The sequence below is a fragment of the Macrosteles quadrilineatus genome, unplaced genomic scaffold (genome assembly GCF_028750875.1).
Source record: "Macrosteles quadrilineatus isolate MER2022 unplaced genomic scaffold, UCM_ALF_1.0 Scaffold_9__3_contigs__length_116548681, whole genome shotgun sequence".
NCBI classification, from domain to species: Eukaryota; Metazoa; Arthropoda; class Insecta; order Hemiptera; family Cicadellidae; genus Macrosteles; species Macrosteles quadrilineatus.
The window spans coordinates 17,003,465-17,016,101 of NW_026542602.1; the positions used below are offsets into that span (position 1 = coordinate 17,003,465).

The 12,637-nt window shown below is 41.4% G+C and overlaps 1 protein-coding gene across 5 annotated transcripts in view; it reads right to left on the minus strand.

Moving 5' to 3' along the window:
• LOC129002499 (rho guanine nucleotide exchange factor 10-like) overlaps positions 1-12,637 on the minus strand; it is a 92,273-nt gene that overhangs the window by 21,302 nt on the left and 58,334 nt on the right. Inside the window, exon 1 of one of the 5 annotated variants that reach the window (XM_054430348.1) lies at positions 4,684-4,797. The exons of 3 other annotated variants lie outside the window; for them this stretch is intronic. In XM_054430348.1, the coding sequence (XP_054286323.1) occupies positions 4,684-4,711 (28 nt within the window). In that variant the 5' untranslated portion in view covers positions 4,712-4,797. Of the gene's footprint in view, positions 1-804; positions 874-4,683; positions 4,798-12,637 lie in introns of those variants that run through there. One more of the 5 variants, XM_054430347.1, reaches the window with a different exon arrangement.

Here is a 12,637-nt window from a genome sequence, read left to right on the forward strand (position 1 = left end):
AGTGGAGTTTGCATTCCCGCTCCGACTGGTCTGTCAGCACGGTCAGCAGTCAGCACTTTGCTAGTACCGTAGGCGCTATTCTATCAGCGATTATGTTGGTATACTTATTACTTTGCTAATTCCGCATTGGTGTACATGGCTCTGTGTGGCTGTGCTAACATATACTTCATCCTATACACAATGCTAAATCAAACAGATTATTTTAATTTTCACAAGTAATTTGGAGAGATAAAGGCCGTTACGAAGAAGATAGGCATACTGCTAAAACACCAACGATATAAAGAACTGAGTTGTTTATATCGCCGTAAAACACAGTCCGTTGATCACTATAAGCAGATTGACCGCTGCTGAATAGATATTCCCAACAGAATAATTAGCAACTTATGTTCTAAGTATGAATCAACAGTATAAGGTCTAAATACTTAACGGATCGATGGAAACAATACAGTATGAGAACGTGAAATTTGCAATCAATGTTTACCTGATTATAACACAATCTATCACATTCGAAGATAGTTAAGTTAACTATGATTGCTGAAATCTCGTCAGTAAGCACAAGTTATAAACTAAATTTAAATAGCCAAATTATATTTTACAGCTTTACGCCGATAAGAACTTTATATTATGTGCTCGTTGATAAGAACGCACTAACTTTTCTTATGATCATGCTAATTCATACTCTTGCTGAAGAAATAACCAGTTTTTGGTTTAAAATATTAATTACTAAAATCATACGAATTGCGTTGGTAGTGAATGTTTTTCCTTTGGTACTTTAACAGATGATATATTGTATTTTCAACTTACATTTCACCAGGACGATGCCATTGGACGGTGACTCTGCGGCGGTGTGTCGCTGTCGCATGGCCGCAACAATACAACACAACACTGCACTATAATCTACACCGTACGTCACTGACCAGTAGACGAGTAGTGACAGTGGCAGAGGGCAGAGGGGACCGCAGGAAGTGGAGGGTGCGCGTGTGTGGGGGCGTGCGCGTGCGCCACAGTCAGCTGTGGGGGCGTCGTACAATAAAACGGCCACTTCACATCACCATCAACCACCTTCAGGCTACTGTAAATATATTTGTGATTGGCGGGATTTGAACCCGTAGCCTTAGGGAACGAAGTCCCGCACTCTACCAATACCAGGAGTCAACGGCATCAGCGATTTGGAACACAACTACTATCTCACAATTCGAAACAAGGATGGGTAAACCATTTCCAGTTACGTAGAAATTTATTGGCATTTGCACGCGAATATCGACTAATGGTAGAGAGCAACACTACTATCAAGGAGTTCAGGGTTCGAATCTCGCTAATCACCAATGACTTCATCACGATGCAGTAGTTCGGAGCACCACTAGCTTTTAGGTCTTGGTCGTGATCATCTATGAGGGAAACATTGACATATAACCAAGAAGAACTATCTCAACATGATATTTCATTTTAATTATTCAGTTATGAAAAAAATCTAAATATAAGGCACATAGCATATAGCATTAACATAATAAGTTATTGCTGTTTTCTCTTATTTATTTTACGAACGTTATTTTTGAAGCCAAATAATGATGTTATCTTCTTTTACTGCGAACTTGAGTGAAAGAACCACTTTGTTAAAAGAACGTTAAAAAGTACAATATTGAAAACACCACCTGACGGCCACCTGTTGTTTTTACGTTGAGACAAAGGGATTAATGCGACTTTCCACCATCGATCTTTCCATTAGCGTTTAATGGTGACATAACAATGATTTTAGTATTAATTGGAATAGGATGTCAGTTAGCTTGCTAATGGACTCCCCACGAATATTATAAGGCGCCATCACAAGCAAAACTCCATAAATGAATGTCAAAACAATAACAATTACGGTGGACATTTCTGATTTAAAACTATGAGAACACAAAGAATTGTTCATCAGTCACACTTACTATGTTTTACGCGAGTACATTTCAAAATATAACTACTAGTACACTTTACAAATAAACACACCTCATATTACATAGTCGTTTTAGCTTTCCAATCGTTGAATGAAAATGATATACCTACTATCTCGGTAACGGATCAAAGCTGAAGGAAAAACTGAGAAAGACTGACCTATAACGACATCAACAAGCCAAAGTAAGCGTTATCTTGATGTGTCAAATCTCATAAATATCACATCACAACACATCAGTATCGGATGAGTCACCGCGACATACAACCGTGATAGCCGCGCAACCAGTCGTGAAACTAGTTCCAAGCACAACAAACCTGAGCATGCGTAAATAGTATGCAACGTTGTATAGCTTTTATCGCAGCTTAACAGCCTATGGTTATAATGATTGTTTTCCAACCGCTTGTTAAAATCTCTGCTCTGTGAAAATAAAACGAAGCAACAAAACAGTTTAAAATACTAAGTGAAAACGTTATGAGGCTCGAGGACCACCACTCATTAACCTCGACAGAACTTTCATTGCGACTTCCTCTTTAACGGTTTTGTCATTTTGGGACGGTAACTGATGGGGCCACGGCCTAGATCCGAGATATTCCAGTTGAGTAAAAGGCCAATGATTAAGAACAACTCGGGCCAGTTTCTAACAAAGAAAATCGTCTGACTTTTCTCAAGGACCGAACTGAATACCTTCGCACTTCACTCAGCTACCCAATTATTGTCTAACCAAAGGTCTTCAGGGAGATCGAGATAATACTCTACAGGCCTACTGTATGAACACCTTACTTCCTAAGGGTGTACGGTCCACTTCCCATGCCTTGAGTTCAAACAACTCAACCGATAAATCGGAAAGAAAGGAGCGGAAAGACGTTGTTTCAGCCACCCAACTGATAGGTTCTGATGCGGGGTCGGCCCGCGGCGACGGCTCCAGCTCGCCGAAATTGAAAACCAGACCAGAGCAGCTCTAGGCTTGTTGCCGAACCATTTAGACGGATGTTAAACAGAACCCGGAGGCCGACAGGTCTACTACGGTGCTAGAGAAAAACTGGTCAGAGAAACACACCCTCGCTGCGACAAACCTGCTGAGTGTTCAATTTCCCAATTAAGTTGTGCGCAATCTTTCAAATTTGAGAAAATGTTATTATATCCACAAATGAGAAAACTAAAGCAACCTAACTGGAAAGGTCTTCTGAACTAAGTATCGTGTGTAAAATACAAATGCTATCAAAAGTACGAATGTATGATATGAAAAGCTTTTGATTATATCAGATCTATACGACGCCGACACACCAGAGTATCTTTTGAGGCGAAATAAGTGAATGATTAGTGTTAAATGAATGTTATGACAGCTCTGTTACTGACTATAGTCCGACGCTCTCGGTCCCGTTCCTTTCAGCCTCCGACGCCTTCCGTCAAAATTGCTTTGGATTGCTTTAAGATCAGCTGGTGCTTCATCTTCAGCCAGGACCATTTATTAAAATGACGATGATCAACGACATCTGGATGGGTCCAATTTGGAACCATCAAAAAGCTTCTGACTTATTTAGTAACGAATAAATTTGATAATTATGGCCTCCGTAACAAGAATACCTTTACTGCATAGATAATAGTCTCCAAGGAAAAATCCATTATTCCATATTTCAATCCTTCAAATACATTCATGATCCTTCAGCCTCTCCATCGCTGTCCAAGTATTCAGGTACAGTCTGTCACATGCACAAGGGAGCACTGAAGGTGTAGGTGCATGAGGGGGTGTAGCCGGTCTACTTGTGTGGTCTGGTCTATCCTTCATCTTTACCCACACAACTAGACACTTCTAGGACGAACAATAGCCTAGGAAGCCGTCTGACGTCTGACAACATCTATCCAACAATTAACTGTGTGGGGTGTCCAGGGTGGAAGCGCTTCCTTCAATGGAGGTTCTGGATTTTGTCGCTGTAAGGATCTTTGCGTGGTCCGTGGTCGACAGTATGTACATTGTACACTGACTTGACAAATAACACGGCATTGATCACTCACTAGCCACTTATATAATCTCAACAGCTGGAGCTGTGTGATTTATCACTTTTCAACATTCAAACAAAAATTTGTTACCACCACCTTTGCAAACAACACCTTGAACCGGAGGACATGAACGCTTGCAAATTTGTTCAGGAGTTCCTTTTACTTTTACAATACAAATCTCCACTAAGGAGTGATTTAAAAACATTACAAATCATCCACTGGGCTTGTAAGTTATTCTTGTTTTATCGTACATTCGTTTCTTGTTTATGTACAGCGGTAATTTAGAAAAAAAAATAGACGATTAGTTCCAAAACGACCAACGTGTTTTATTCCTTCAAAAATGCAGGTTTGTCAATACACAAGACAATAATTACAAAGAACAACAAACGCCTCTTACTAATGGGAATATAAACAAAATAAATTAAAACCTAACCGCGTCACTTTCAGAGAGAAGTTGTCTGCATTGTTATTTATATAAACTCCGAATTTGTGGCATGTGATGATAAAAAGTAACGACGCAAATAACAAAATAAAACAAACGACAATTGAGTCCAAAACAACAAAAGGCACATAAACAACGATAAAAACTCCACGTATAGTGGGAAAATTCAAAATCTGCACCAGCTGCATAGAAAGTGACTGGGTCTCCTTGACTTCCCAAATTTGGAACAAGGCGACGCAGAGAAGTACTAAAAGTTAGTTGCAATTAAAAAATCTGCGATAAAACAAAAACAAATCAAAACAGTTACCTTTGACTTTGCTCATGATCCATGACATTTGCACATTTTGTCACATCCACACAGACACAGACACAGACACACAGATAATGATACTGACACTGGAGGCTGGTACAAACAATCCACATCCACCATCTCTCTCACTCCCCCTCTCCATCTCAACATTACGTCACGCGGGACTGTCGGTGCAGATTAAACTGGACACATGTCGGCATCTTGGCGTCATTACACCTTCTTAGAAGGAAATCAGTTTAATTATATAGGTTACTTGGGTAATACTGTATTTTAACACTAATCTTAAGTTTCCACTTTCCATTCAAATAAATTTCCAGGTAAAACAATGTGTTCTAGTACGGATCTCATGGGTATTTTCCATTATAATTATGGCGTATTAGTTTGTGCTAGTATATGTATCAGGTACAATGGAGTTTTGTTTAATAGGAATTGGAAAAATGAAAACGTTTGAGCACTTATAATATATTTTTGATCAATAGGTGCATAATGATTTCGTAATTTACTGTTCCCTACATGCACACGAAATGGAAATATGGCTATTAACTATTTTAAGTCAAATCATACAGTGACAAATATTTTCAAAGTGAGCTTTTTGGATGAAAAATGTTTAACAAAACAATTTACAGAATTGAACAGGCCAAAAGGCACACACACGTGACCAACTTTCACACCATTACAAATAACATACTAAACTGGGGAGTATACGTGTTTAATGAAATGTAATCGCATTAGAGCAGATTACAAAGTAAGAGCACACAACATACCCCAGATAGGTCACATATTGTAACAGTAACAAAGCACAACCCTACACCTAAGTGGCTGTATGAGGTGGGGAGAGCTGAACGGGGTAGTGAATAAATGAACCCTTCAATTGTAGCCCCATTGTGAAAGGCAGCTGAACAGACAGTGGCTGCCTCATACAGAGTGTTCCAGAACCTGGACATTGTTGTGCTGAAGCGACTATTTTGGTTGGTTAAAAATATGCCTTTTGGCGCAATTCATGTTACAGTTAGACTATACATGGACTAGACTAAATTTGGACAAAATATCTAATGTCGAGGGAGTGTCTGTCTACAAATCCCCTAAGTATGTAATGAACATTTGTTACCAAGATCAAAAGCAGAGGACAAGGAGGTTGACATCCAGAAATGATAAGTAGCTCGGACGATCAAGCTAAGCGAATTAGCAATTAGGCACAGAATACACTTCTATAACTTATTAAAACATTTTGTATGCAATAAATAATAAAAAAATGCAATATGTAACGCTTATCTGGTCGACAACGTTCTTGTCACCTGGTAAAGCCGTTTACACTTAAAATTTGTCCAAAAAGCTCAGCAAGCCAAGGTCCGGTTTTATTTGTTGGTTAAGGCTCAGACCCGTGACGTTTAGGACGATGTCCAACAGTTTACGTTTTCGGTCTCATCACAGCCCACATAACCAACAATAAGATTTGCAAGGTGGTAAGATAGCTTTTCAACCGGATCGTGGAATAGGTTGGGATTTTAAAGTCCGGTTAATCCTAATTAATAGGTCGGAGAAAATGACGTTATTTCCCAACGGTCGTTGGATCGGAAGTACGGTTATCCCGAGTGTAGTCGGCAGGGATATAGGTTACTTCCCAACGGTCGTTGGAGGAAAAAAATCGATTGGGTCGCTAAATGTAGGATCGTTCCCAACGGTCGTTGGATCGGAAGTAAGGTTATCCCGAGTGTAGTCGGTAGGGATAAAAGGTTACTTCCCAACGGTCGTTGGATGGATAATTCGAGTGGGTCGTTAACTGTAGGATCGTTCCCAACGGTCGTTGGATTGGAAGTAAGGTATCCCGAGTGTAGTCGGTAGGGATAAAAGGTTACTTCCCAACGGTCGTTGGATGGATAATTCGAGTGGGTCGTTAACTGTAGATTCGTTCCCAACGGTCGTTGGATCGGAAGTAAGGTATCCCGAGTATAGTCTGTAGGGATAAAAGGTTACTTCCCAACGGTCGTTGGATGGATAATTCGAGTTGGTCGTTAAAGGTAGGATCGGTCCCAACGGTCGTTGGATCGGAAGTTAGGTTATCCCGAATGTATGCGGCAGGGATAAAGGTTACTTCCCAACGGTCGTTGGATGGATAAGTCAAGTGGGTCGGTAAAGGTAAGATCGTTCCCAACGGTCGTTGGATCGGAAGTAAGTTATCCCGAGTGTAGTCGGTAGGGATAAAGGGTACTTCCCAACGGTCGTTGGATGGATAAGTCAAGTGGGTCGGTAAAGGTAAGATCGTTCCCAACGGTCGTTGGATCGGAAGTAAGTTATCCCGATTGTAATCGGTAGGGATAAAGGGTACTTCCCAACGGTCGTTGGATGGATAAGTCGAGTGGGTCTGTAAAGGTAAGATCGTTCCCAACGGTCGTTGGATCGGAAGTAAGTTATCCCGATTGTAATCGGTAGGGATAAAGGGTACTTCCCAACGGTCGTTGGATGGATAAGTCAAGTGGGTCGGTAAAGGTAAGATCGTTCCCAACGGTCGTTGGATCGGAAGTAAGTTATCCCGAGTGTAGTCGGTAGGGATAAAGGGTACTTCCCAACGGTCGTTGGATGGATAAGTCAAGTGGGTCGGTAAAGGTAAGATCGTTCCCAACGGTCGTTGGATCGGAAGTAAGTTATCCCGAGTGTAGTCGGTAGGGATAAAGGGTACTTCCCAACGGTCGTTGGATGGATAAGTCAAGTGGGTCGGTAAAGGTAAGATCGTTCCCAACGGTCGTTGGATCGGAAGTAAGTTATCCCGATTGTAATCGGTAGGGATAAAGGGTACTTCCCAACGGTCGTTGGATGGATAAGTCAAGTGGGTCGGTAAAGGTAAGATCGTTCCCAACGGTCGTTGGATCGGAAGTAAGTTATCCCGAGTGTAGTCGGTAGGGATAAAGGGTACTTCCCAACGGTCGTTGGATGGATAAGTCAAGTGGGTCGGTAAAGGTAAGATCGTTCCCAACGGTCGTTGGATCGGAAGTAAGTTATCCCGAGTGTAGTCGGTAGGGATAAAGGGTACTTCCCAACGGTCGTTGGATGGATAAGTCAAGTGGGTCGGTAAAGGTAAGATCGTTCCCAACGGTCGTTGGATCGGAAGTAAGTTATCCCGATTGTAATCGGTAGGGATAAAGGGTACTTCCCAACGGTCGTTGGATGGATAAGTCAAGTGGGTCGGTAAAGGTAAGATCGTTCCCAACGGTCGTTGGATCGGAAGTAAGGATTATCCCGAGTGTCGTCGGCAAGGATAAAATTACTTCCCAACGGTCGTTGGATGGATAAACGGTAATAGTGGGTTTTGAAATGGTAAGGTATGGGGTAATCACGAGTCGCGTGTCTGTTCCCCTGCTTACAAAACCAGATTACAGCTTGAAATAATCGAAGTATTAATTTTCTTTAGCCTAAACAAGTTTGGATGATTCGATGCCAATTAGCCGCCTTTGCTCACTAGTTAGGTTTACTATGGAATCCAGACGGACGTCTGCGGGAGAAAATCGGTAATAATATCGGACGGTCGTCTGCAGGATGGAAATTTGTGTAAGGGTAGGGTAAACAATTAGGAGAATGTGTACATACACTTGGCCCAAATCAAATCTACACAACAATGCACACCAAATCAAGCAGGAAACTAATGCAAAGCAATTGATATAGTTGGAGGATAGGCTATTAGTAATGCAAGCTATTATATTAGGCTACTACGTTATGAAATTATTTCAAGCTTCAGGCAATTATTTAGGTGGTATTTTACTGAAATGAATGACAACGGAATCGAAATAAAATAAATGAAAGGAGATAATCTGCTGTAGAATACTATGGTTCAAAGACTGATTACCAGATAGGAATGTAGATAACTGCGCTAGTAAGCGTTCTACTGTAGGGTTTAATTGACAGTGAAATTCAAATTATATGATTGAAATAGGAAAAACTATTTTGATCTTAGATTTTGTATAGGAATAGTAAGAATAATTTGCAAATTTAGTATGGATTTATAATACAGTAGAAAAAAAACAAGCTACTATAGGCTACTAAATGGCTAAAAGCCGAAAATGGTAGATAGAGCGTACCTTAGTCGCAATCGATGTTTTATGCACCCTACTAGTACTATCCGTTATAATACTTATGTTTGTATTACTCACTCTACTAACTCGTACCACTACTTCTAACAACTCGTCAGCTCGTGTGTCGGTGTCGGAGGGTCGGAGGTAGACTGACGGTCGTGGTTGCTCTTGTTCGGCGCTCGCCACTCGAGCCTCGGGCGCATGCGCGAGTGCCTCATGCGCATGCGCGGGTTCTCCCGCTACCGCGATTGCCAACTCGTTGACTCTTCTGCGCATGCCCGACTCTGGGGCCAGCTGTAACTTGTTAATATTTTCCAAATACTGTAGATTGAAATTGAATATTTTTTTTCCAAGTAATTATTTTATTTCGTTTTTCTATTATTTTTCGCTGACTGTTTTTCTCTCTTCACAACAAATAAAACATTATTCTTTGTAATGTGATAAAATTCAACTCCTTAATTTTAGCACGTTACACTCCCCTCCTTCTTCGGGGTAAAAATGAAAATAAAAGATTCATTTGAAAACAAAAACGTATATTTCTTCTGTTTCATAGAAACAATACTGAGACAAACAAAAATAAAATCGTTTTCTTCAACAAAACTTGACTATTTACAAAACTCCTAATGAGGAGTAATTCAATATCATCAATTTTAAAATGAAAAATGTCCTCTTTGGCTACATTTCTTCCTTAATATAAAAATCAACAAATTCTTCTAAACATAAAAATCAACAAATTCTTCCAAACATAAAAAATCAACAAATTCTTTCAAACATCAAAATCAACAAATTCTTTCAAACATCAAAATCAAAAGTCTTTTTTTTTCTTCCTCTTCGAATCACCAATAGCCCCGGTATTGGTAGAGCAGCCTCTCCGGGATCCTCTTCCAGGTCCCATCGGGGAAGTAGATCTTCCGTTTCTTGGTTCTCGGCTGGTGTTTGCTGGGATCCCTTTTTCTGACTGTCCCAACTGTCCCATTTGCCGAAGTGCTTGGACCGGGTAGGGAAGGTTCTGCAACTAGTTCGGTTCCGGCAGACTTGGTCGGAGTCGAGTTTGAAGGTATAGTTTCCCCTTCGGTAGTGCTGGGTATCTGTAATTGATTGTTCGGTTCCGTGACACAATAAGCGACTTCGCCTGGATTGATCGGGGTTACAGCCTCCTCGATGTCCATATCCACGATATCTTTGGTGGCCTCGTCTATCTTGACCATGAGCCAATCGTCGGACTCTTGTGACTCTTGAGAAGGAGCCGGCGACGCTTCAACCTGGAGAGTTTGTTCCTCCAACTGTCGTTCTAAGTCTTTTATTATCATTGGACCGGGACCATCTTCTTGATGTAGAGCCTCGACTATATCTTTCACCACTTCTTCCCAATCATCTCCATCGTTGTTCTCTACGATTCCTTCCGAGGGCGAGAAGGGTGAAAACGGATTGAGCTTTTCCGGGCTCGTCAGGTCGATTTCGTATACTGAAAGTAATTTACGGTACATCTCCATACGATAAGTTTGTGGGTCAAAAGGTTCGTCCTTGACCTCCTTCCCTTTCATAAGTGTGTCAGCATAATAGGATATGTAGACGCCGCAATCCACGGCGTTATCCTTTGGTTGTTTTGGACCAGCTCTTAGGGTGTCTTGCAGATGCCAGGCCTCCGAGCGGAAGTCGTGGCCTATTGACTTGGCCTCTCTTCTGAGCGCATAGTAGAGGGAATAAATTTGTCTCTTATGGCTTCCATTTAGGGAGTCATATGACTGGATCCTCCTCACCTTAGGCCTAGCCACAATCAATGCCCAGTGGTTGAGTTTCGGGAGGTGTAGGGGGGCGATTATGAGATCCTGCTCAAATGGTACGACTTTTTCCAGCCTCTTGTTTACTGCCATGAGTTTTCCTTGGTCAAGGTCTACAAAGAAAAAAGTGTCCAGAACACAGACCTTGAACTCGGGGGTCTCTTTAGTAATTTCATTGCAAATCAACTTTAAATATTCATTTATAGTGATATCGTCAAGTGTCAAACCTTCCTTCAACCGGTACAACGAATCATTTGTCATATTTATCTTCTCCATTTTAACAAGGATACTACCATGCAGTGGGGTTAATGCGTGAGTACAAGCACCTGCAAAGCAACAGACAACCAAGCATAAGCTACGTGCAAGCATAAGCAACCAATATGTGTACTAGCGATAGGTAGGGAAAAGGATGAAGTGCAGACGACAGTCCGGTACCCAGTTTTATTTTGTAAGTTTTGAAATGTTTATTGTAATGTCCGATCAACAAATTTCTTTAAATCTTTTACGTGTGCGACCCCTGCTAGTTTACCCCTTTCGTCAACTAGTTCAAATAGATTTAGACCACGGGGTCGGTGTATGGTAAATGGACCATCATACTTTTGGGCGAGCTTACTGGCAACGTAATCCGCTGCAGATGATAGGACATGAGTTTTACGAAGTACTTTTTCGCCAACCTCGAAGTCGTTGTCTCTTCTTCTTAGATTATAGTATTTTGCTTGTCGTTGGTAAGCCTTTCTAAGGTTGTCTCTGCATTGTTGTCTAATCCAGTTTAGCCGAGCGATCCTCTGATCCTGAACCTCACTGAAAGGTGTTGGGTTACTCCCTTTTTCAGCAACCATTAATTTTTCGTAGCTAGCGTTAGGCGTTTTTAGTTCCCGACCAAAATTCAACATTGCCGGTGAAAATCGAGTTGAGTCGTGTATTGCGGAATTTATTGCAAATCTGAACTCATTTAAGTATAAATCCCAATTTCGATGATCATTATTGACATATTGGGAAACCATAGTTTTGACCACTTTGTTGGCTCGCTCGGTAGGGTTGGCCTGTGGACTATAAGGAGCTGTACACTGATGTTTTACACCCCAATCCTCTGTAAGCTGATGGAACATGTTAGACGTATACTGGGTACCGTTATCCGTTATAATCTTCTCCGGGGCACCATACCTCAAAAGTATCATGTCCGTAAACGGTTTTACGACGGCTTTTGCGGTTGCATTTTTCATAGCCGCTAGCTCCACCCATTTGGTAAAATTATCCTGCATTACTAGGATATATTTATTTCCCTTCTTGGATCGAGGAAGGGGTCCAATGATATCTGTTGTAACCACGTGCCATGGACCTTGAGGTTCTCGGAAGTGCATTTTACCTCGTGGAAGCTTTTGTTCGGGTTTTGCCTTTTGGCAACTTTCGCAGTTTCTTACGTATTGTCTAACGTGTTTGCGCCAACCGGGCCAAAAGTAGTGGTCAGAAACTCGTTTTATTGTTTTATTTACCCCTAAATGTCCTGCGGTTGGACAGTCATGATTTTCCATCATAATCTGGCCTCTTAACTCGTCTGGTACACACATCTTACATAGGGTCGTAGGATCAACCATGCCTCCGTTCTTCGGTTGAATAATTTTGTACAGCTTATCGTCTCTTATGACATAGTCTGGATTCTTTACAGGGTTCGCTTTGACCTGATTGAGTTTTCGTGAAAACCATGAAATCTCATTTACCTCCACTGTCAAACTCTGAGACGTCATAGTGGAACTAGCATACTGTTCAATTTTGCAGCCGTCAGATTCGATTATCTCAGAGCTGTCTCTAATAGGAAAACGAGATAAGGCATCTGCCACACAGTTTAGGGTACCCTTCCTATATTGAATGTCGAAATCATGTTGTTGGAGTTCAAGTACCCAACGCCCTAGTCGACCAGAAGGTTTTTCTACAGTCATAAGCCATCTTAACGCTCGGTGATCCGTTATCGCAGTAAAGCTATACCCTTCCAGGTATGGTCTAAATTTCTTGACGGCCCATACCAATGATAGGCACTCTCGTTCTGTCACGGTATATCTTTGTTCAGCTTGGGAAAGGAGTCGACTTGCATAGGCTATGACTTTTTCC